At 46.4% G+C, this 25,753-nt stretch overlaps 1 protein-coding gene across 9 annotated transcripts in view; it reads right to left on the bottom strand.

Moving 5' to 3' along the window:
* LOC138303538 (uncharacterized) overlaps positions 1-25,753 on the bottom strand; it is a 176,857-nt gene that overhangs the window by 52,613 nt on the left and 98,491 nt on the right. For 8 of the 9 annotated variants that reach the window (XM_069242764.1, XM_069242759.1, XM_069242762.1 and 5 more), the window contains 2 exons: positions 17,326-17,436; positions 1,550-1,636 (listed from right to left, as the gene is read on the bottom strand). In XM_069242764.1, coding sequence (XP_069098865.1) covers positions 1,550-1,636; positions 17,326-17,436 — 198 coding nt within the window. The remainder of the gene's footprint in view (positions 1-1,549; positions 1,637-17,325; positions 17,437-25,753) is intronic. The other variant, XR_011205410.1, reaches the window with a different exon arrangement.

Below are 25,753 nucleotides of genomic sequence, written 5' to 3'. Positions count from 1 at the left end.
AGGCATACCGTCACACACTGCAATGTGAGCAGCCATACACTGCAAGGCATACCATCACACACTGCAATGTGAGCAGCCACACACTGCAAGGCATACCATCACACACTGCAATCTGAACAGCCACGCATTGCAAGGCATTCCGTCACACACTGCAATCTGAGCAGCCATGCATTTCAAGGCATACCATCACACACTGCAATGTGAGCATCCATACATTGCAAGGAGTGTAGCCATAGATTCTAAGAAGTGCAGTTCTACATTCCACACTATGAAAAAACATTCAAAATGTGCCGTCTCGTATCACTATTTGTTACATTATGAATTCCAGCGCATGGAGTCACACATTCCAAAGCATTCAGGTATACATTCCAAGGTATGCGGCCATTCATTCCAAAGCGCACACTAATGCAATCAAAGCTCTGCAGTCATACAATTCAACGTGTGCATACATTCCAAAGATTACAATAACACATTCCAAAGGATTCAGGTATACATTCCAAGGTGTCCAGTCATCCCTTACGGAGTATGCTGTAATACAACCAAAGACATGTAGTCAAACATTCCAAGGCGTGTAGCCATAGATTCCAAGGAGGGGAGTCCTACATTCCACACTATGAGCAGACATTCAAAATGTGCAGTTTTGCATCGCTAGGCATTAGGTTGTACATTCCAGCGCATGCAGTCATACATTCAAAATGTGCAGTTTTGCATCGCTAGGCATTAGGTTGTACATTCCAGCGCATGCAGTCATACATTCTACAGCACGCCATACATACATTATGCCCTCTGATGGAATGGCTGATGCAGTTTGTGGAGCGATACACTGAATGGAGTGGGAGAAAGCGTTGTTTTGTGCTGCTCTTATGAAGACGGTGCTGGGAATGTTGGTCTCACAAGCCAAGGTCATTAACATTGAAAGGGAGGAAGATGCTCCTCTACAGTGGCTCCAACTTACACATAGCTACTGCCTGAGAACATGCCTTCAGTCTTTCAGATGGCATTCCCCTTTCCCCTCAACGGTTGCCAAGTCTCTCACCGTGTCTGAAGCAAGTGCTGATCTCAGCCTATGAACAATGGAACCTGTTGGTTTTGCCAATGCTTCTTGCTTCTGTAATTTGTGAAGGACCAGTCTACTGTTATTTAGTAAGACAGAGATAAAACGCAGAAAGTGCATGAGGCAAATTAGCTGCCCAGCTAAAATGAGGAAAAAGCCACAAATGTAGGATTTGCGTCAGAGTTGGAGTTTCAACTTTGCTTTGGCTGCTGCAGTTTTGCCATCATACTCGTCCGACATATGCAGGGTAAAGAAAGGTCTTGTGCTCTGGACTCAGCAGTGCCTAGAGCTGCCATGAGCAGGGTTTCAGGATCTGTCTGTACCCTCAGCTCACACCAGCATCACGCTCTCTGTCCAGCCTCCGATGTGCTACACACAGTGCATATTCACAATTATGCAGACACTCTCTAGGCAGAAAGTCCTCTATAGCCCACCCACTCTGCGGCTGTGAGAACCTTTTAAATTGACAAAACGTTTTCAGTGATTTCTCCTGACCTGGTGTTACCTTCCTCTCTTCCTCCTCAGGATCCGGCCCAAGGAGGGATTCTTCTCCATTTATCCTAAATGCATCTTCAGGGTCAGCTGTTAAACAAAAAGGACATTTATTAGCAATTTTCCCTTTTACATTTGCCCGTGCCTTTTCCACTTTGAGGCTACATTAATGTCATTCCTCAGTAGAAAAAGTAACAAAAATGTCAAAAATAATGTCCCCACACCTGCGTACGGCACATTTATTTCCTGATCGTTGTCACGGCTAATCACCAGCACTTTATAAGAGTTTCACAAAAACAGAGGTGAACCATCATGGCCAACACTGATGTAGAACTTCTCCCTTCATTCATTCTGCTCATGAAGTGATCCAGACTCTCAGCATGGAGGACTCTGGAGGTTACTTTACTTCTGTGCACTGCAGGGGGGGGTCTAGTTATACAGAAACATGTCTGGGTAAGTGCTCACATCACTGGAACAATGTAAGGACTACAATATACTGTGAGACTCATTGAAATGTCCTCAAGGTGCAATCTGAGTGAAAGGGTCTTATGCCATCTTATGTTAAGTAACAACTTTGATCTGAGCTCTCCGACATACTTGATGCTTGCAAACTGCAAGGGCAGTTGCTTTCTCACAGCTTCATCATGATGCAGCGCTCACATACAGACCTCTGTCTTGCAATGTATCCTAATTAATTATATGACTTACTAAACAAAAGGCCTGATTCACAAAGGTAAAGTTAAGCTTCTGGTCTCAGTTTAGACCAGAAGAAAAGTGGTTACTTACATGTAACTATGGTTCTCCAGCTTGGAATCCTTCATAGATTCACATGCTTGAATCATCCCCGCCGTCGAGGTGGGAGTCTCACTGTAACTTTAAATATACATAGCAGTAAGTGTATTACACTAGGCCTCAATGGCCATAGACGGGCATTGCTATAGCCAATCCATGTTCTTTATTAAAAAAAGAACCAAACCTGAACTACAACCAATCAGGCAACAGCCCCCTCTAGAACATTCTAGTATTGGATCTTTCATATATTCACATGCTTGAATCAGAATAGCGAGCAGTAAGTTTTATTTTGACCATAACTTTACTTATAACAATAATTATAATAATGATAGTAACCATAGCTAATACCAATAACAATATTAATAAAAATAATTTTAGCATTAATAAAAATAATAACATCAGGTGAGTGTTGATAACATACCTATTAAGTAGAAGGTGGGATAACCAGAGAGGCTCGCCTCAATGGAATAAATGTCTTACAATTGCCTGCCTGATTGCTGTGCCCGTTTCGTACGTCTCATCCAGGCAGTAGAGCTTTGTGAACGTATGTTGACTTGACCACGTTGCTGCCCGGCAGATATGCTGTAGAGACACACCAGCAAACAGAGCTGCGGATGTGGCTACAGCTCTGGTGGAATGGGCTTTAACCTTACTGCGTAAAGGCATTCCTGCCTGAGAATGACAAGTTTTATAGTCAGGCAAATCCATCTGGCGATGGTGGGTTTAGATACCGCACAGCCCTTCTCTGCACCTCCATATGCTACGAACGGCTGGTCTGACTTTTGTATTTGATGCGTTCTTTGAAGATAAAACTTTAGACATCTCCTTACATCCAGCGAAGGTAGAGCCTTTTCCGCTGCTGTTTACGGATTTGGAAAGAACTTTGTAAAATCACTGGTTCATTCAGATGGAAATGTGACGGCACCTTCGGCAGCTACTTAGGATTAGTTCGAAGTGTAGCACTGTTTGGAGTGAACTGAAGAAAAGGATCCTTGATGGTGAAGGCTTGGATGTCACTCACCCTCTTCGCTGATCTGAGAGCTACTAAAAGTGATGTTTTCCACGTAAGGAACTTTAATTCTGACCTTTGAATAGGTTCAAATGGCAGCTTCATGAGTTGCCCTAGCACTACATTTAAAAGCCATAATGGTGGAGGTTTTTGCACCAGAGGGAACCCTCTAAAAAGACCCTTGAGGAATTGTTTTACAATTCTCTAACAGTATAATGAGGGACCATCCTGAGAGAATCGGAATCTTGAAATTGCTGCTACATGCACTCCTATTGATGCATAAGAAAGTCTAGATTTTGCTAAGTGTAGCAAATAATGAAGTATTTGCTCAGGGGATGATGTCATAGGATGGATTCCTGAATTGACACACCACAAGCAGAAGCGCTTCTATTTAAACTTATAGGTCGTATTGATAGTTTCGGCCCTGGCTCTTGCTAATATTTCTCTGCATTCTGTTGCAATGTTTAAGGTGGAAAACTCATTGAATGCCAGAGCCAGGCCGATAAGTGTAGAGATGATGGGTCCAGATGTCTGACTTGGCCCTGGTTCATGGTCAGCAGGGTTGGCGTCTGTCTGAGTTGAACATGAGGCTGTTCCGAGTATAGGAGGAGTTCTGTCAACCAGAACTGTCTGGGCCATTTCGGTGCTACGAGGAGACGGCATCCCCCTGTTTTCATCTTGCTGATCACCCTGAAAATCAAAGGAATCAGGGGAAAAGTGTAGGCATAGATTTCTGACCATCTCATCAAAAAGGCATTTTCCCCACAACCCTTTTTGGGGATGCCAGCTTGCGTAATATGGGCATTTCTTGTTTTTGCTTGTGGCAAAAAGGTCTAGTTTCAGTTTGCCCCATTTTTGGAAAATCTGGTCGAGAATCTGCTGGTCGAGTTCCCACTCGTGATACAGGATGATTGTTCTACTTAATGAGTCCGCCAGGAGGTTGGACTGTACTGATACATGTTCTGCTTTCAGAAACATTTGATTTTAAATGGCCCACTTCCAAATGCTCTGGGCTTGATGCAAGAGCCCTAACGATTTCGTTCTTCCCTGTTTGTTCAGATAGAAAATACTTGTAGTGTTGTCCGTTCTTATGAGGACTGTTGACTTCTGAATTTTTCGCAAGAAAGCGCTTAGTACCAGATCGACTGACTTTAGCTCCCGTTGGTTTATGTGAAGCTTGTCTATTTGCGTCCAGTTGTCGCTCATTTCAAATCCTGGAGGTGGGCACCCAAACCTTCGAGGGGCGCATCTGTTGTTATTATTAAACTCGGAACTTGTTGCAGAAATGATAGGCCCTTGGACAGATTGGACAGTTTTGTCCACCAAGACAAAGTTTTTATCCCTGATGTGATCTGAATCTGATCTTCGAAGGAACCATTCACCTGAAGCCACTGGCTGTCTAGCTGCTCCTGCAGTGTCCGCATACATAGTAGGCAATTCTGAACCAGCGGGATGCATGAAGAAATTATTCCCATTAAATTTATTCTTGTTGTGGGATGGAAATGTGACTTTTGAAGGTTGATGGTGAGGCACAGACTTTTGAACAACTGCAGGCAAGTGGACGTGTGTTGCACCACCTGATGGCATGTTGATGCCTTTATGAGCCAATCATCCAAGTATGGAAAAACCTGTATTCCTAGTTTTCTTAAATAAGCTGCTACTGGGTATAGCATTTTGGTAACGATTCTGCAGGCTGAATTTAGTCCAACTGGTAGGACGCTGAACTGTAGATGCATACCAGCTACCTTGAAAGAGAGAAATCTGTGATGATTTTGAGGTACTGGGATATGAAAATACGCATCTCGGAGATCTAGAGATGTCATGTAATCCAAATATTTAAGAGGCGTAGAATATCCTGAGGCGTTACTATACGAAACAATAGTTTTTTCAGGAACTTGTTTAAGGCTCGCAAATCTAAAATGGGACACCAATCCCCTGAAGGTTTTTTCACCAGAAAAAAGCAGGAGTAAAACCCCTGGCCTCTCTGAAGAGGTGGGAGGATCTCCAATGCTCCTTTGTGTAGAATGGAAGATATTTCCACGAGTTGTCGTTTTAAACGTGGAGGCGGTGGTCCTGATGAAAGAGTATATGGAGGCTTTTGGAGGAATTCTAAAGTATGTCCCCTGGATACTATATCTAGTACCCATTTGTCTGATGTTATCGCTGATCACTGAAGGATATGCTAACTTATGCGGCCTCCAATCTTTGATACAAGAGAGGGGTAGGTAGCTGGTATCAATGTGCGGTCATTGTTTTCGGCCTGTTTCTCTGTCATGGGTTGAAAGCCTTCTTCCTATGGGGTGCTTGTACGCAGCTGTTGGTCGTAATTCCGGTCGTCCATATTGTGTTCGATAGCCTGTTTGGCCTGCTTGATATTGTTGTCTATATGGTTGGTATCCACTGCAAAAGGAATATGTTCCTCTGCCTCTAGCCCCTCAAAAGGGTTGTTTTTTGTACTGCAATGTGCCCAGAGATCTGGCTGTGTCCGTGTCCGCCTTGATAGACTGTAAAGCTTCATCCACATGTTTGCCGAAGAGGCATTCACCATCATATGCCATATCGAGTATCTTGCTCTGCATCTCTGCTCTGAAGGAGGTGGATTTCAGCCAACCGGGCCTGCACAACACTGCTGCTCCTGCCAGTTGCCTGAATCCTGTTGATTCCTGTTGTGCAAAAATCAACAGTTCCTGGGGGAGGTAAGTATTTGTTAGGTTCACAGGTAAGTAAAACACTTACAGGGTTCAAAGTTGGGTCCAAGGTAGCCCACCGTTGGGGGTTCAAGGCAACCCCAAAGTTACCACGCCAGCAGCTCAGGGCCGATCAGGTGCAGAGGTCAAAGAGGTGCCCAAAACACATAGGCGCCTATGGGGAACAGGGGTGCTCCGGTTCCAGTCTGCCAGCAGGTAAGTACCTGCGTCCTCGGGGGGCAGACCAGGGTTTTTTTGGTTTTGTAGAGCGTTGGGGGGCGGGGGGGACGGGACGACTCTAGCGGTGCAGGCAGGCACAGGGGAGGCTTCTTGGGACAGCCACCACCTGGGCTAGGCAAAGGGTCGCCTGGGGATCACTCCTGCGTTTAAGTTTGGTTCCTTCAGGTCCTGGGGGCTGCGGGTGCAGTGTTGGTTCCAGGCTTTGGGTCCCTTGTTACAGGCAGTCGCGGTCAGGGGGAGCCTCTGGATTCTCTCTGCAGGAGTCGCTGTGGGGGCTCAGGGGGGTCGTTTCTGGTTACTCACGTGCTCGCAGTCACAGTGGAGTCCTCCCTGTGGTGTATGTTTTCTGCAGGTCGAGCCGGGGGCGTCGGGTGCAGAGTGTGAAATCTCACGCTTCCGGCGGGAAACATGCAGTCTTTGAAAGTTGCTTCTTTGTTGCAAAGAAGTAGCTGTTTTGAACAGGGCTGCTGTTCACAGGAGGTCCTTTAGTCCAGGGCAGTCGTCTGAGGCTTCAGAGGTCGCTGGTCCCTGTCGGATAAGTAGATGGAGCAGGTTTTCAAAGTTGGAGACAGGCCGGTAGGGCTGGGGCCAAATCAGTTGTCGTCTTCCTTCTTCTCTGCAGGCTTGTAGGTCAGCAGTCCTTCTTCTTTCTTCAGGTTGCAGGAATCTGATTTCCTCACATCTGGGGAGCTCCTAAATACTGAATTTAGGGGTGTGTTTAGGTCTGGGAGGGCAGTAGCCAATGGCTACTGTCCTTGAGGGTGGCTACACCCTCTTTGTGCCTCCTCCCTGTGGGGAGGGGGGCACATCCTTAATCCTATTGGGGGAATCCTCTAAACTCAAGATGGAGGATTTCTCAAGGCAGGGGGTCACCTCAGCTCAGGACACCTTAGGGCTGTCCTGACTGGTGGGTGACTCCTCCTTGTTTTTCTCATTATCTCTTCCAGCCTTGCTGCCAAAAGTGGGGGCAGTGGCTGGAGGGGCGGGCATCTCCACTAGCTGGAGTGCCCTGGGGCATTGTCACACGAAGCCTGAGCCTTTGAGACTCAATGCTAGGTGTTACAGTTCCTGCAGGGGGGAGGTGTTAAGATTCTCCACCCAGAGCAGGCTTTGTTTCTGGCCTCAGAGGGCACAAAGGCCCTCACCCCAGGGGGTCAGAAACTCGTCTCTCAGCAGCAGGCTGGCACAGACCAGTCAGTCCTGCACTGAAGGATTGGGATAAAATACAGGGGGCATCTCTAAGATGCCTTCTGTGTGCATTTTATAATAAATCCAACACTGGCATCAGTGTGGGTTTATTATTCTGAGAAGTTTGATACCAAACTTCCCAGTATTCAGTGTAGCCATTATGGAGCTGTGGAGTTCGTTTTTGACAAACTCCCAGACCATATACTTAATATGGCCACACTGTACTTACAATGTCTAAGAATAGACTTAGACACTGTGGGGGCATATTGCTCATGCAGCTATGCCCTCACCTGTGGTATAGTGCACCCTGCCTTAGGGCTGTAAGGCCTGCTAGTGGGGTGACTTACCTATGCCACAGGCAGTATTTTGTGGGCATGGCATCCTGAGGGGGGTGCCATGTCGACTTTGCCTTTTTCTCCCCACCAACACACACAATCTACAATGGGAGTGTGCATGTGTTAGGTGAGGGGTCCCTTAGGGTGGCACAACATATGCTTCAGTCCTTAGGGACCTTCCCCGGTCACAGGGCCCTTGGTACAACTGGTAACTTTTACAAGGGACTATCTGTGTGCCAGAGGTGTGCCAATTGTGGAAACAATGGTACATTTTAAGAGAAAGAACACTGGTGCTGGGGCCTGGTTAGCAGGGTCCCAGCACACTTCTCAGTCAAGTCAGCATCAGTATCAGGCAAAAAGTGGGGGGTAACTGCAACAGGGAGCCATTTCCTTACAAGGGGACCACGTCCAAGAAGCACAGAAGAGTCCAGGGAGAACAGGAGTCCCTGCTAACCCGGATAAAGGTGCAAAAGAAGAACCACCGGTGAAGAAAAACAGTCAGTACTGCACCCAAGAAGACGGAACCACACAGGAAGCTGTGCGTTGCAGGAATGAGTGCTGGGAAAAGGAGCCGCACGTTGTACGAAGAACGTGGTGCACGAGGATAGTGTCTTGCTTGGGGAGGCAAGCTCTTACTTCCACCAAAGTTGGACAGTTGGACGTCAGGACCAGTGGGACCACTTCAGTCCACCACCCGTGATGCAGGCTCAACGCAACTCATCAGGAGAGGGGACCCACGCAGCCAGTTGTCGATGCAGAGAGGTGCCTGCTGAAGCAGGGGAGTGACTCCTTCACTCTAAGGGAGATTCCTTTGTTCTTTATGCACGACCGGGAAACAGCTGCAGGTGCTGGCAGGAGCTAAAGATAAAATGTGGCAGAAGTCGTCTTTGCTTCATTGTTGCAGTTTGTAGAGTTCCTAAAGGGTCCAGATGCAGTTTCTTCGATAAGAAGGTGAAGTAAAGGATGAAGAGGATTTCTGCCGGAGTCTTGCAATCCGTTCACAGATCCCCACCCCGCCCCCCTCCGAAGCCACCAGAATCCCCCGTCACAGGACCTCTGCAACAAACTTGCCTCCTTTTTTTACAACAAGATCAGGGAAATCTGCGACAGCTTTCGGTCACCTGGCACCGGAACATGCGACCGACCCACCCCTCCAGAACCCACCCAGACCATCCACGACTGGTCCACACTCACCACAGAGGAAACAGTCAACATCATTGACTGCACCCACTCCGGAGCCCCCTCGGACCCCTGCACGCACCACATATACATCAGAACCAGCATATCCATCGCCCCTGAGCTTCGTAATACTATCAACTGCTCAATCGGCATGGGCAACTTCACTTAGGACTGGAAACACGCCAAAATATGCCCTCATGTGAAGAAACCTTTGGTCGACCTATCAGAACTAAAGAATTTCCTGCCCATCTCGCTGCTACCCTACCCCACCAAAGTACTAGAGAAAGCAATCAATGCACAACTACAGAATTTAATTGAAGCAAACAGCTCCCTGGACTGCTCCCAGTCCGGCTTCCGCAGCAATCACAGCATGGAGACAGCACCCCTGGTAGCCACTGACGACATCCAATTACTCCTAGACCGCGGCCACTCCGCAGCACTCATACTCCTCAACCTCTCAGCAGCTTTTGACATGGTCTCCCACAGCACACTGCGCACCAGACTTCATGACATAGGAATCCGCGGAAAAGCCCTGGAATGGATCCACTCCTTCCTCTCCAGGAGGACGCAGAGGGTCAGACTCCTGCCCTATACCTCCAGACCCACAGGTGTCAACTGCGGAGTCCCCCAAGGATCCTCACAGAGTCCCACGCTGTTCAACGTATACATGGCCCCTCTTGCTGCCATCGTCAGAAGGCACGGTATGAACATCATGTCATAAGTCGATGACACACAACTCATCATTTCCCTCACCGAAGACCTGGACACAGCCAAAAGGAACTTTCACGCAGGAATGGAAGCCGTCGCCACCTGGATGAGAGAAAGCTGCCTCAAGCTCAACTCCAACAAGACCGAGCTCATCATCTTCGGAAATGCCACCTCAGCTTGGGACGACTAATAGTGGCTCACATTCCTCAGCGTCACCCTTGCGTGAACCGAGCACGCCCGCAACTTAGGAATCATCCTCGATTCCTCCCTATCCATGACCTGCTAGGTAAACTCTATCACCTCCTCCTACTGGCACACACTCCGCAAACTCCGGGAGATATTCAGATGGATCCCAGTAGACTGTTGCAGGACAGGCACCCACGGCTTAGTCACGAGCAAGCTCGACTACCTCAACGCCATCTACGCCGTCACCTCAACTAGGAGCATCAAAAAACTTCAACTCATCCAGAACGCTGCAGCCAAACTCATTCTGGACCTCCCTCGCTGAGAACACATCTCCCAACACCTGAGGACCCTCCACTGGCTACCGGTCGAGAAGCGAATCACCTTCAAGCCTCTCACCCACACATACAAGGCCATACACAGCGCAGGACCAGCCTACCTGAACCACCGCATCTCCTTCCACACCCCTGCCAGATCCCTCGGCTCTGCCCAGATGGCTTTGGCCACCGTCCCTCAGATCCACAAAACCACCGCCGGAGGACGATCTTTTACCTACACTGCAGCAAAGAGCTGGAACAACCTCCCCCTGCACCTCAGACAAAGCCTGTCACTCATCATCTTCAGGAAGAACCTCAAGACGTGGCTATTTGGATGAGACCCCTTCCCTCCCTCCTCCCTCATACCCCCCGCAGTGCCTTGAGGCCCTCATGGGTGAGTAGCCACACTTTATGAATACTGATTGATTGAATCTGCAGAACCACCCAAGAGAGAGACCCTAAATAGCCCTGAAAGGGGGATTGGTCAGCTACACAGGTAAGCACCTATCAGGCTCTGATGTCACATGCTGGCACTGGCCACTCAGATGCTCCCAGAGTGCCCTGCCAACTTGGAATCCAAGATGGCAAAAACCCAGGGACCCTCTGGAGGAGCTCTGAGCACCACCCCTTGGGTGGTGATAAACAGGGGAGTAGTCACTCCCCTTTCCTTTGTCCAGATTCACACCAGAGCATGGACTGGGGGTCCATGAACCGGTGTAGACTGGATTATGCAAGGAGGGCACCTATCTGTGCCCTTCAAAGCATTTCCAGTGGCTTGGGGAGGCTACCCCTCCCAAACCTGTAACAACTATTTCCAAAGAGAGAGGGTGTAACACTCTCTCCCGAAGGAAATCCTTTGTTCTGACTTCCTGGGCTTGAGCTCCTGAAGCAACAGGAGGGCAGATACCTGTCTGAGAGGTGGCAGCAGCTGGGGCTGCCTGGAAAACCTCAGAAGGCTGGAATGGCAAATCTGGGGGTCCTCTAAGGAGCCCCCAGAGTGCATGAAATCATACAACCAATGCTGGCAAAGGCATTGGGGTATGATTCTAACATGTTTGTTACCAAACATGCCCATGTTCGGAGTTACCATTTTGTAGCTGTACATTGGTAGTGACCTATGTCCAGTACATGCGTAAAAGGGTGTCCCACGCTCACGAAGTCCGGGAAAATGGTCCTGGAGGTTGTGGGGGTACCTCTGCTAGTGCAGGGGTGCCCTCACACACAGGTACTCTGCACCCTGCCCTCAGGGCTGAAGGGCCTGCAATAGGGGTGACTTATAAGTGACCTGGTGCAGTGTAAATGGCAGTGAAAGGATGCATGCACCTTTTCACGCAGGCTGCAATGGCAGTCCTGCAGAAGCCTTTGCATGGGCTCCCTATAGATGGCAAAAGAAATGCTGCAGCTCAAAGGTATCCCCTGCAACCCCAATGCCCTGGGAACCTAGGTACCATATACAAGGGACTTATAAGGAGGCACCAGTATTTGGGTGAAATACTGGGTTACCAGTATGCAGTGACAAAATTTAGAGGAGAGAGAGCATAATCACTGGGGTCCTGGTTAGCAGGATCCCAGTGAACAAAGTCAAGCACACTGACATCAGGCAGAAAACAGGGGTAACCATGGCAAAAGGAGGGTACTTTCCTACAATAGGGACAGGTGTCTGTGGTACTGCTTCCCATTCATAAGGTTGTGTAACCGGTGTTGACAGTATTGAGAGTGGAAATCTTCTATAGTAATTGTCCAACATCTTTTGAAGATTTGGTACCAATGACACTGAGAATGCGAGGGATCTACCTGGTCTCTTGACGAGTAGTAGTTGTCCTGGTAGCGATCAACATCATCATTATGTAGATCTTGACACTTGAAGCTGAGCTGCGATGGACTGCTGGCTACTCCAAACATGCCTTCGTCCTGAGACTATACATCATCCTTGTCGTCTAAAAGGTGTTGAGGAGGATATGATAACTTGAAAAAATAGAGGGGACTGGGAGATTATCTGGTCCAGTGTACATCCACCCTTATCATACTCTACGAATCAAAAAGGTACACTGGTTCAAAAAGGAATATGACAACCCCAGAAAATCTCTGGTTGTCTGGAGTTATGTCCTACTTCAGAAGCAAAGGCCCTCATGTCTCATCATTGGGCTTGCTCCACGTCAGACTGGTGCTGCAATGCCTGACGGGACCCTAATGGGGCACTTAGCCAAATTCTATACATTAAATATAGGGTGAAAAAACAGAAGGAGAAATAGAAAAAAGTGTGTTAAAACTGGCTCTAACACTCCTTTAAAAAACTTTTTTATTTGTGTTAAGAAGCGCTGGTCAAGGTTAAAAACAAAAGGGAGTTAAGGGAAACAATGATCTTTTACTCTTAAAGATGGGTGGTTAAAAGAATGTCTATTACACCACTCTAATAGTCAACATGTTTCACGCCTATCAATGTCCCCACGGATCTACTGGTGCTTCATCAGGACTAAGTCAAATCTTCTCCAACAAATATAGAAAGATCATCTGATAGTGAGACTTTACTCACAACAATTCTCCGTAGGCTCCTACAACTGAACCATACCTGTAGTCAAAACAGATTGAAATTTTTTTTTTTTTATATGATACAAAATAATGTAATACAAAAATAGTGCATTAGTCAATTGTCCCCCCTTTGACGGGAGAGTTACACAGTTAGTGCTGCATGTTAAAAGTCATCAAGGCAGTATCAAGGAAGAAACAATGGAAAGAAATGGTTACCATCCATATTTTGGACAAGAATTTTCTGGGATGCACAAGCTAACACGCAATTGTTGGTTCTAGAAAGATATATTAAAGACAAAAATCTGTATCATGCCAATTACAAATTTGCATGTTACCTCGCCATCTATTCAGAAAGGACTAAAAATGGTATAGCTATGAGCAAAAACACTGTTTGGCTGGATTTCAGAATAGTGTCTGTATTCAAACTGTATACAGTGATAAAGCCAGGAAATAAAGCAGGAAAAGAGCGAGGTTGTTAAAATGCGGCTGGTAATGCTGCCTCGCCCGAACAGATCACGTTGTAAGAAGTCGAGTATAATGCTAATATTATATGGCACATGTCAAGCCGTGGGGATTCTAGAAAAATCAAAGTCAGTGGTTACTAGACGGTGCAAGCAGGGGAAGGGTCGCGCTATTCTAGAAACATGGGAGCGCGAGCTTCGGCAGACAGTGTCTACTGAGCCCGAAGCTGCACTTCCGGAGAATACCCATCTAGGATCGGGATAGTATCATTACAATGCCGTCCGACCCCACCGCATGACTGTAGGTGTACGAGGGGGAAGAGTCTCCCTCTCGTGATAAAACGGACTGAATTGTCAATGTAGAAAGCTGTGTAACTTACAGCACTGCTCTTCTGAGACCTCGTTCGTCTTCCGGGTGCCGCGTATCCTCCACATAAAAGGAAGACAAGGTAACCAGGAGATAAAGGACGCCGGGAAACTCGGCGTCCAATCAGAGAAAGGAACAAAAGGGGGTTGACCTAGAGGTGCCAAGGGCATCAACACTAAGGAAGGACATTCCCTTCCTCGTGGAGCGATAACAGAAGATCAAAGAGACAACTGTCAAAGTAAGGGGGGTTATTACACAGAAATATATAATACTCTCAGAGTTAAATGGTGTGTCATAAAAGTCGGGTAGGGAGGGATTTACACAAAAAAAAATGTATTATCAGAAGAAGAAAGACACTTATGTTATTATTGGCGTGTAATAGCAACGTTGCAACACCAGTAGATGCACAGACAGTGAGTTACAGGTTCGAAACTATAGCAATATTCACTAAGGAGCAATGTGTATACAAATGTAGAGGGACCTGCCGGATGATGGAAAGCAGGACAAAGACGTGTCCACTATAAAATAGTGGGTAATGCCATAACAAGTAGAATTAGGTGCACTCTGATTTTGGTCAAAGAAGAGGACCTAGTACAGGAAGGCAGCTGAATATCAAAAAATTATCTCATACCCCCTGCAACACTCAACCATGGTATATCGTCATTTAGAGCATGAATGTGAGTCCCTAACTTAAACACCCAAAGTTGTTCTACTTCTAGAAGGACTCTTGTGGGTGATTGAACATCTTTTAAGACTATACACCAAAGATCGTCCGGGGTATGGTGTGCATCATGATATGATAACACCTTGCTTGGAGAAGTATTCATTGGCCAAACTGCACAGGCTTTCCTCCTCACTGTTATCAATGACAGCTGCAAAAATTTAGTTTTCTCAGTCTTTCCTAGTGATTCGCTCGCTAACATTAAGGTGTTTTTGTCGAATCTGTTTGTTGACGGGTCACTAGTCGACGGGCCGCTCATCGACTGATTTTTTGTGGCTCTGTCTCTCATCAAAGGGTCCCTCGTTGATAGGTCCCTCGTCAATGGATTCTTCGTCATTGTGTCTGTCGTCGACGGATGGGTAGTCGTCAATGGTGTCTTCTTGTAAATTCTAGCCTTTATATCAGCGTCAATGACAGTGGCGACAGTGTGACAATTATAGGAGAGACTCCTGTGGTAAACGTTGACGTAATTATCGTCGTCGTTATCATAGACGCGGTTGTCTATGAATGTTGATGTGTCATCAACGGTTTTTTCCCATCTATGAGGATTTTTTGTCAGACTCTAGAGGGAATTTCTTAATTTTTGAGTCAACGGTAAAGACAGTGAAGCACTTTCTGTGGTGCTTTCTTCACTGATTGAGTTGTACGCTCTGAGTGAACCCATTTAAGGCCTTCGAACTTTCTGCTGAAGAAGCATAGCTTTCTGGACCTTTATGTTGTTCTAGTGAAAGGTGCTTGGATTTTTTAAGTACTTTATTAGATGGTTCTGAAGAAAGTTTCTCTTTACTTTTAGGCCTTTTAATAACTTGAGAGACCTGTGAGGAGGCCTCACTCTCCTCAGAAGAAGGGCATTCCATTGCTTCACCTTATGATCCGGATGTAGACAGTATATACACTTCTTGTGTGGGTCATTAATATGAAGTATTTTCTTCCCACAAGCATCACAAATTCTGAAAAGTCCATTGGGACATCATGTCCAATGAAAATCCGATATTTCTGACTGAAATTTTCCTGTCAGTGCAGTAACAAAGAATAGAACCTAAGCAGAGCTCAGAGAGACTCCCTTCACACGACGTGCGGTAGCCAATCGGAGGGAATCAGCCTCTGTTGGGCATGTTCTAGAGGGTGCTATCGCCAGATTGGTTGTAGTTCAGGTTTAGTTATTTTTTTTAAAAGAACATGAATAGGTTATAGCAGTGCCTGTCTATGGCCATTGAGGCCTAGTCTAGTACACTTACTGCTATGCATATTTAAAGTTACCGTGAGGCTCCCAACTCAACAACCGGGATGATTCAAGCATGTGAATCTATGAAAGATCCAATAGTGGAGAAGTCTAACTTTACTACTCTTCGGTATTCACAATAAGTTAGGAGTAGTATCTTTACATCCGCACTCAGGGAAATAGCTCTGTGCTCAGGGCAGAATCTCTGCACCTTGAACAAAAGAAACTGCAGTCCTATTCGTCACACCTTACCATCAACCTAATGACTTGGGAAGAACTAATCAGCAGCCCACGGCTAACTAAGGGTCTAATGTGCAAAGCACTTTTGTGATCGCAAACCCTATGATGCGCCCATTCACAGGGTTTGGAACCACAAAAGGGCTGTACAAATGCCTTTTTACGAGTTGGAATGTTTTTCATTAATGGTAAAAGGACTTTTGCTATCCTATCCGAATTACAAACTGGAGGGGGAGTGAAGGGCAGATCTGTCTCCTATTTCCAATCCGCAGAGGAATGTGTCAATGGTTTACAGCCACAATTGCAATCTAAAACCAGTGCTCAGTTACTGACCCCCCAAATCGTGTTGGTAGCCTTTGGGGTAGTAGGCAGTGGTTCAAGGGAGAAGGACCATTGCCTGCTCCCCTTGATGTTTTGTAGAACAGAAAACATGTTTTTAATAGAAAGCAGCACCAGTTCTTTGAGAAACACAACCTGTTTAAAAATGGTACTTTAAAAAAAATGTATTCATAGGAATAGTGATGTGCTGTCCGTTGCAGGCCTCTATCCCTGTGATTGCAGCAAATCACAGCCAAATTACATAGTGTAAATCCTAAATTATGATCTTCCTAACGAATATGAATTAGGCAGGTCACTCTGTGACCCCCTGAGAATCAGTGTTTTTTGTGAACTGACCTATTACTTGATAGGTCAGTTCTCAAAACACTATTACATTCATAAAAAGTCAGTGCACAAATTGCGACCTCTTGAGAATGGATAATAGTATACAAGGGTCAAAGTCTACATGGGATTTCTAGAGACAGGGATATACCCACCCTCCCCACTTCAGTGCCTTCATCATCCTCCATCTTGTGCGATGAGAGAGAGAGACGCATCTACTACCATAGAGCTATCACAAGCTCACTGTACACACACCCACATACAGACACACACCTACTACCATAGAGCTATCACAAGCTCACTGTACACACACCCACATACATACACACACCTACTACCATAGAGCTATCACAAGCTCCCTCTACACACACATATTCCACATGCACAAAGGATGTGAGCGCATGTTCTGGGTTTCACATAACAGAAAAACGTTAAACAAGAGAGGCCAGTAGACCCTGCTTTCAGTGACACAGAAAAAGTTCTGGTCAAACTATAAATCACAAACAACAGTATATTGACAGTAGTGCCCTACTTGATGATACACCCAGGACATGAACAGGAGTCCACTATCTCAATGAAGGTGTGTGTGATATGCCCCTCAAGATCACATGGTAGATCCTGGACCCTGCACTGTCATGGTCAGGCCTAGGCGCACCCACTAGATTAGTGTGACACCAGTTTCACATGCAGTCGGGCACCGACAGCAGGGGTGCAGCCCGTTCACCCTCCAGGGGTACTCCAGTCCCAACAGAAGTAATAATCAGTGCACCACTGGGCCACTGTTTCTTAAGAAACCACAGAGACCAGCAACTTCTGTCCTAATGAATGGTCAGACTTCAAAGGGTTTTTGGGAAATGAAACATCTATTCATGTGCATGGCAAGAAGAAGTAGTTGCTTTATTTTATAAAATAAAGAATATACATCTGTAACCTAATTTCCTCACCTGTAGGACTAACAATGACTTCCCTGATATCAAAGTCTTGGTGGTTTTCAGAATAGGATCCACTCTCGTCTTTAATTCTGAAATGAACTCCAGTTGGGATAACCATGGGCTCTGAAAATAAAACAAATGTACAATCATGCCTCACACATAAATACGTGTCCAGAAGTACAACCCAATATGTGCATCAATGCACTCCAAAGCATGCCGCTATACATCCAAAGGCATTTCTAAAACATATCAGAAGATTGTTCACTTGTTCCAAGTGGACTAAAGCACTGTACAACAATAATCTGTGAAAGCAAAGTCCAGGACTGTAAACAAGGTGGGTAATAAGGACAGGTCACTCCCCTGGCACATTAACCTTTGCTGGGAAACTCAGACAACATCCAACAGGGGGAAAAGATGATGGAGGACGAGGTGGGACCTTGTCTGGTTCCCTGCTGGAGGCTCTGCACCTGGTGGCCTGCTGCTACTGACGAGCACTGGCTCACCTGACGCTACGTCTTGGCCTTCCTGGGATCTGTGTCCAGTTACCAGCACCATGATGCTCTTTGTCCTTCTGTCAGGGTGCGATGTGCGAGGTCTAATTGGTAAGCCAATACCAGAGAGCGCACATACTGCGCTGACTACAATAGATGTACTTCTGAAACAGTTACAATCAGCAGCTCGAGTTGTTCTTGGCCTAGCACAGAACTGCTGACACTGGGGCCATTATTGTGCTCACTGCTACTGTTGATCTTGTCCAGCATCACCAGCCGTCGCAGAGCCTTGAAGTGACACTGAAAGGGTAATCTGATCTGTATTTGGTGGGGTTTGGGGCAGGCAATGCTGCAGCATGTCTCCATTTCCCTTTTCTTGAAAATCTCAGCAATACATGCATCTGGTGGTGGTGAAGAAAGGGGTAAAAAACAAAGACATGTATGAGTGGAAATGAGAGAGGAGGTCTTTCTTTAACTGCTGTCCTTGGAAATAAAACAAGAGAGAAGCATCAGTGTAGGAGGTTGGCTCTGTATGTACTATTTCAAAGTAAGAAATAGCATGCACAGAGTCCAAGGGTTCCCCTTAGAGGTAAGATAGTGGCAAAAGAGATAATTCTAATGCTCTATTTTGTGGTAGTGAGGTCGAGCAGTAGGCTTATCCGAGGGTAGTGTTAAGCATTTGTTGTACATACACACAGGCAATAAATGAGGAAACACACATTCAAAGACAATTCCAGGCCAATAGGTTTTTGTATAGAAAAATATATTTTCTTAGTTTATTTTAAGAACCACAGGTTCAAGATTTACAATCAATACTTTAAATGAAAGGTATTTCACTCAGGTATCTCAGGAACTTTGAATCAACAAAATAACATGTACAGTTTTGGCAAAAATGGCAATTAGCTATTTTAAAACTAGACAGTGCAAAATTCAACAGTTCCTGGGGGAGGTAAGTATTTGTTAGTTTTTCAGTTAAGTAAAGCACTTACAGGGTTCAAAGTTAAGTCCGAAGTAGCCCACCGTTGGGGTTTCAAAGCAACCCCAAAGTTACCACACCAGCAGCTCATGGCCGGTCAGGTGCAGAGGTCAAAGTGGTGCCCAAAACGCATAGGCTTCAATGGAGAAGGGGGTGCCCCGGTTCCAGTCTGCCAGCAGGTAAGTACTGTGACTTCAGAGGGCAGACCAGGGGGGTTTTGTAGGGCACTGGGGGGGCCTCAACGGCACAGGGGCGGCCGGGTGCAGAGTGCAAACAGGCGTCGGGTTCGCAATAGGTTTCAATGGGAGACCCAGGGGTCTCATCAGCGATGCAGGCAGGCAAGGGGGGGGGGGCTCCTCGGGGTAGCCACCACCTGGGCACGGGAGAGGGCCACCTGGGGGTCGCTCCTGCACTGGAGGTCGGATCCTTCAGGTCCTGGGTGCTGCGGGTGCAGTGTGTTTCCCAGGTGTTGGGTTCTTTGAAGCAGGCAGTCGCGGTCAGGGGGGTGCCTCGGGATTCCCTCTGCAGGCGTCGCTGGGGGGGCTCAGGGGGGTCAATTCTGGCTACTCACAGGGTCGTAGTCGCCGGGGAGTCCTCCCTGTAGTGTTGGTTCTCTGCAGGTCGAGCCGGGGGCGTCGGGTGCAGAGTGGAAAGTCTCACGCTTCCGGCGGGAAACGTGTGGTCTTTAAAAGTTGCTTCTTTGTTGCAAAGTTGCAGTCTTTGTGGAAAAGGGCCGCTGTCCTCGGGAGTTCGTGGTCCTTTTAGATGCAGGGTAGTCCTCTGACGCTTCAGAGGTCGCTGGACCCTGGGGGACGCGTTGCTGTTGCAGTTTTTCTTGAAGTGGGGAGACAGGCCGGTAGGGCTGGGGCCAAAGCAGTTGGTGTCTCCGTCTTCTCTGCAGGGCTTCAGGTCAGCAGTCCTTTTCGTCTTCAGGTTGCAAGAAAGAAAATGTCACTTACCCAGTGTACATCTGTTCGTGGCATTAGTCGCTGCAGATTCACATGTTTGGCACAGTCCGCTGCCTGGTGTTGGGCTCGGAGTATTACAAGTTGTTTTTCTTCGAAGAAGTCTTTTTTGGTCACGGGACCGAAGGACTCCTCCCTCTTCGGCTCCATTGCGCATGGGCGTCGACTCCATCTTAGATTGTTTTCCCCGCAGAGGGTGAGGATGGAGTTGTTTGCTATAAATAGTGCCCATGCAATGGAGTGAATATGTATGTACGTTAAGAGTTTATAATAATTATTTACAAATGTACAGATGTTTAAGATTTATGATCTACTTCTAAACGGCTACAGGCTTCCCGGGGAGGTGGGAGGGTACATGTGAATCTGCAGCGACTAATGCCACGAACAGATGTACACTGGGTAAGTGACATTTTCAGTTCGATGGCATATGTTGCTGCAGATACACATGTTTGGCATAGACTATAAAGCAGTTACCTCCCCTAAAAGCGGTGGTTTAGCCTGTAGGAGTTGAAGTAGTTTGGAATAATGTTCTTAGTACAGCTTGGCCCACTGTAGCTTGTTGTGCATTTAGTACGTCTACACAGTAGTGTTTAGTAAACGTATGAGGCGTAGACCAGGTTGCAGCCTTACATATTTCGCTCATAGGAATGTTTCCTAGAAAGGCCATTGTAGCACCTTTCTTTCTGGTTGAGTGTGCCTTTGGTGTAATAGGCAATTCTCTTTTGGCTTTAAGATAGCATGTTTGAATACATCTGACTATCCATCTAGCAATGCCTTGTTTAGAGATCGGATTTCCTATGTGTGGTTTTTGAAAAGCTATGAACAGTTGTTTTGTTTTCCTGATTAGCTTTGTTCTGTCAATGTAGTACATTAGTGCTCTTTTGATGTCTAATGTATGTAGTGCCCTTTCAGCCACGGAATTTGGTTGTGGGAAGAACACTGGCAATTCTACTGTTTGATTTAAATGGAATGGTGAGATTACTTTTGGCAGAAATTTTGGATTTGTTCTTAGAACTATTTTATTGTTGTGTATTTGAATAAATGGTTCTTGTATGGTAAATGCCTGTATTTCACTTACTCTTCTGAGGGATGTGATTGCAATGAGAAATGCGACTTTCCAGGTTAGATATTGCATTTCACAGGAATGCATGGGTTCGAAAGGTGGACCCATGAGTCTTGTTAAGACGATGTTAAGATTCCATTAAGGAACTGGTGGTGTTCTTGGTGGTATAATTCTTTTTAGCCCTTCCATGAATGCTTTAATAACTGGTATTCTAAATAGAGACGATGAATGAGTAGTTTGTAGGTAAGCAGATATTGCTGCGAGGTGTATTTTTATAGATGAAAAAGCGAGATTTGCTTTTTGCAAATGTAGTAAGTATCCTACTATGTCTTTCGTAGAGGCATGTAATGGTTGTATTTGATTGGCATGGCAGTAGTAAACAAATCTTTTCCACTTAGATGCATAGCAGTGTCTAGTGGAAGATTTTCTAGCTTGTTTTATGACCTCCATGCATTCTTGTGTGAGGTCTAAGTGTCCGAATTCTAGGATTTCAGGAGCCAAATTGCCAGATTCAATGATGCTGGGTTTGGATGCCTGATCTGTTGTTTGTGTTGTGTTAACAGATCTGGTCTGTTGGGTAGTTTGACATGCGGTACTAGTGAAAGGTCTAGTAGAGTTGTATACCAAGGTTGTCTTGCCCATGTGGGTGCTATCAGTATGAGTTTGAGTTGGTTTTGACTCAACTTGTTTACTAGATATGGAAGGAGAGGGAGAGGGGGAAAAGCGTATGCAAATATCCCTGACCAACTCATCCATAGAGCATTGCCTTGTGATTCGCGGTGTGGGTACCTGGATGCGAAGTTTTGGCATTTTGAGTTTTCTTTTGTTGCGAACAAATCTATCTGGGGTGTTCCCCAAATTTGAAAGTACTTGTTCAGAACTTGGGGGTGAATTTCCCATTCGTGGACTTGTTGGTGGTCTCGCGAAAGGTTGTCTGCTAGTTGGTTTTGTATTCCTGGAATAAATTGTGCTATTAGGCGAATGTTGTTGTGAATCGCCCACTGCCAAATTTTTTGTGTTAGGAGGCACAATTGTGTTGAGTGTGTTCCTCCTTGTTTGTTTAAATAATACATTGTTGTCATGTTGTCTGTTTTGACAAGAATGTATTTGTGTGTTCTTATGGGTTGAAAGGCTTTTAACGCTAGAAATACTGCGAACAGTTCTAGGTAATTGATATGAAATTTTGTTTGGTGTATATCCCATTGTCCTTGAATGCTGTGGTGATTGAGGTGTGCTCCCCACCCTGTCATGGAAGCATCTGTTGTTATAACGTATTGAGGCACTGGGTCCTGAAATGTCCGCCCTTTGTTTAAATTTTTGCTGTTCCACCATAGAAGCGAGAGGTATGTTTGGCGGTCTACCAACACCAGATCTTGAAGTTGACCCTGTGCCTGTGACCATTGTGATGCTAGGCACTGTTGTAAGGGTCGCATGTGTAGTCTTGCGTTTGGGACAATGGCTATGCATGATGACATCATGCCTAGAAGTTTTAGCACAAATTTTGCTTGTATCTTTTGGTTTGGAAACATAGCACTTATTACCTTGTGGAATGCCTGCACTCTTTGTGGACTTGGAGTGGCAATTCCCTTTGATGTGTTGATGGTTGCTCCTAGATATTGTTGTGTCTGACACGGTTCTAGGTGTGATTTTGTATAGTTGATGGAAAACCCCAGTTTGTGAAGGGTTTGTATGACACATGTGGTGTCGTTTGCGCATTTTTTTACTGTGTTGGTCTTGATTAGCCAATCGTCTAGGTAAGGGAACACATGTATCTGTTGTCACCTGATGTGTGCTGCTACTACTGCTAGACATTTTGTGAACACTCTTGGTGCAGTTGTTATTCCGAATGGCAACACTTTGAATTGGTAATGTATTCCTTTGAATACGAACCGTAGGTACTTTCTGTGAGAAGGGTGTATTGGTATATGAAAGTACGCATCCTTTAGGTCTAATGTGGTCATGTAATCTTGCTGTTTGAGCAGTGGAATGATGTCTTGTAGTGTGACCATGTGAAAATGGTCCGATATGATGTAGGTATTTAGTGTCCTGAGATCTAATATTGGTCTTAATGTTTTGTCTTTTTTTGGAATTAGAAAGTACAGGGAGTAAACTCCTGTGTTTTTTTGTTGTACTGGTACTAACTCTATTGCATCCTTTTGCAGTAGTGCTTGAACTTCTAGTCCTAAAAGTTCTAAATGTTGTGGTGACATTTTGCGTGTTTTGGGAGGGATGTTTGGTGGGAATTTGTGGAATTCTATGCAATAGCCATGTTGGATTATTGCTAATACCCAATTGTCTGTTGTAATCTGTTGCCAAGATTGGTAGAATTGGCTTAGTCTTCCCCCCACTGGTGTTGAGTGAAGGGGTTGCGTGACTTGAAAGTCACTGTTTAGGTGGAGGTGTTTTTGGAGTCTGGAATCTTCCCCTACTCCTTGGGAATTGACCCCCTCTATATCCCCTGAAACCTCCCCTTTGGAAGGAACCCTGATATGGTGTGGTTCTTGTTTGTTGGCTGGTGGTGTCTGTGGGTTGGCCACGAAACCCCCCTCTAAATGGAGTTTTTCTAAAAGAGCCTCTGCTCTGCGGGGAGTAGAGTGCGCCCATGGCCTTGGCCGTGTCTGTGTCCTTTTTAAGTTTTTCAATGGCTGTGTCCACTTCAGGGCCAAAAAGTTGTTTTTCGTTGAAGGGCATATTAAGGACAGCCTGCTGGATTTCAGGTTTGAAGCCTGAAGTGCGGAGCCAAGCGTGTCTCCTTATGGTGACAGCAGTGTTGACTGTTCTCGCTGCAGTATCGGCTGCGTCCAGTGAAGAGCGGATTTGATTGTTTGAGATCGTTTGTCCCTCTTCAACTATTTGCTGCGCCCTTTTTTGGTATTCTTGGGGAAGATGGTCTACGAGAAGTTGCATCTCATCCCAGTGAGCGCGGTCATATCTGGCCAGCAGCGCTTGAGAATTTGCGATGCGCCACTGGTTGGCTGCCTGTGATGCTACTCTTTTTCCTGCCGCATCAAATTTTCTGCTTTCTTTGTCCGGAGGTGGGGCGTCGCCAGATGTATGGGAATTTGCTCTTTTGCGACCTGCCCCTACTACTACGGAGTCAGGTGGTAACTGCGAAGTAATAAACACTGGATCTGTGGGTGGTGGTTTGTATTTTTTATCCACCCTTGGGGTGATGGCTCTTGATTTTACGGGCTCTTCAAAAATTTGTTTTGCGTGCCGTAACATCCCTGGTAGCATTGGGAGACATTGATATTGGCTATGTGTAGCCGAGAGGGTGTTAAATAAAAAATCATCCTCTATAGGATCGGAATGCAGTTGGACATTGTGGAATTCTGCAGCCCTAGCCACCAGTTGTGAGTATGAGGTACTGTCCTCTGGCGGTGACGGCTTTGTGGGGTATGAATCTGGATCATTGTCCGGCACTGGGGTGTCGTATAGGTCCCAAGCGTCTTGATCCTGATTATCTTGACTTATGGTAGTTTGCGCTGGTGAGTGCATTTGTGGCGGTGTTTGTGCCGGCGATGCCTGTTGTAGTGGAGAGGGCGGAGGCGTGACTTTTTTAACCACTTTGGCTTGTGGTTGTGCGTCATCCTTGAGGAGACTGATCCTTCTTTTCCTTATTATTGGGGGAAGGGTTGATATCTTCCCTGTGTCTTGCTGGATGTACAGTCTCTTTTGTGTGTAGTCTGATTCTACACTTTGGAGCTCTTGTCCAAATCTGTGCATCTGGCCACTTATTCCTTGTTCCTCTGAGTAGGATGAAGGTGTGGTATTTTTCGGCGCCGAGAATCTTTTTTCGGTTTCGGCACCAACAGAATTTTTGTTCCTTTCGGCATGGATTCTCGGTGCCGATGTTTTTCGGTGCCGGTATCTTGTTTTTGTCTCTCGGAGCCGCTATCTCGGCTCCGAGGTTGCTCCATGGCGGTCCCTCGACCGGAGTCGGGTGTCTTCGCTATGGGCGTGCCCTTTTTGGGCGCCTTCGACGGGTCGCCTGTTTTATGGGTCGAGCCATGGCCTGTTGGCAGTGGCGTCCCCTGGGCTTTCGTTTTGTCGATGGTTTTACTTTTCGACGTCTTACTCACAGTTTGTTGCTGTTGTTCGACGTCGGAGTCTCCGGATTCTGAGTCCGGAACCGAGAATGTTTCCTCTTCGTCGTCGAAACGTTGTTTTGTCGGCGTGGACGCCATTTGTAGACGCCTGGCTCTTCGGTCCCGGAGTGTTTTTCTGGACCGGAAGGCTCGACAGGCCTCACAGGTATCCTCCTTGTGCTCGGGGGACAAGCACAAGTTACAGACCAAGTGCTGATCTGTATAAGGATACTTACTGTGACATTTTGGGCAGAAACGGAACGGGGTCCGTTCCATCGGCTTCGATGTCGCACGCGGTCGGGCCGACCAGGCCCCGATGGGGGAATCGAAGCTACCCCAAAGTCTTCCGATGATCGGTGTCGATGTACCTAACTATCCCGATACCGAACGGAACAATACCGACGCTTTCTTCCGAGATTCTGACTAACTTTCCGAACCGAAACACGGAGCGAAAAGGAATACGTCCGAACCCGACAGCGGAAAAGAACAATCTAAGATGGAGTCGACGCCCATGCGCAATGGAGCCGAAGAGGGAGGAGTCCTTCGGTCCTGTGACCAAAAAAGACTTCTTCGAAGAAAAACAACTTGTAATACTCCGAGCCCAACACCAGGCAGCGGACTGTGCCAAACGTGTATCTGCAGCAACATATGCCATCGAACTCTAGTTTCCTAAGTTCTGGGGAGCCCCTAAATACTGAATTTAGAGGTGTGTTTAGGTCTGGGAGGGCAGTAGCCAATGGCTACTGTCCGTGAGGGTGGCTACACCCTCTTTGTGCCTCCTCCCTGTGGGGAGGGGGGCACATCCCTAATCCTATTGGGGGAATCCTCCTTCTACAAGATTGAGGATTTCTAAAAGT

This window comes from Pleurodeles waltl, chromosome 7 (genome assembly GCF_031143425.1).
Source record: "Pleurodeles waltl isolate 20211129_DDA chromosome 7, aPleWal1.hap1.20221129, whole genome shotgun sequence".
Lineage (NCBI taxonomy): Eukaryota > Metazoa > Chordata > Amphibia > Caudata > Salamandridae > Pleurodeles > Pleurodeles waltl.
Note: the sequence above shows the minus strand (reverse complement) of the source record. Positions and strands in the feature narration are given on the sequence as shown.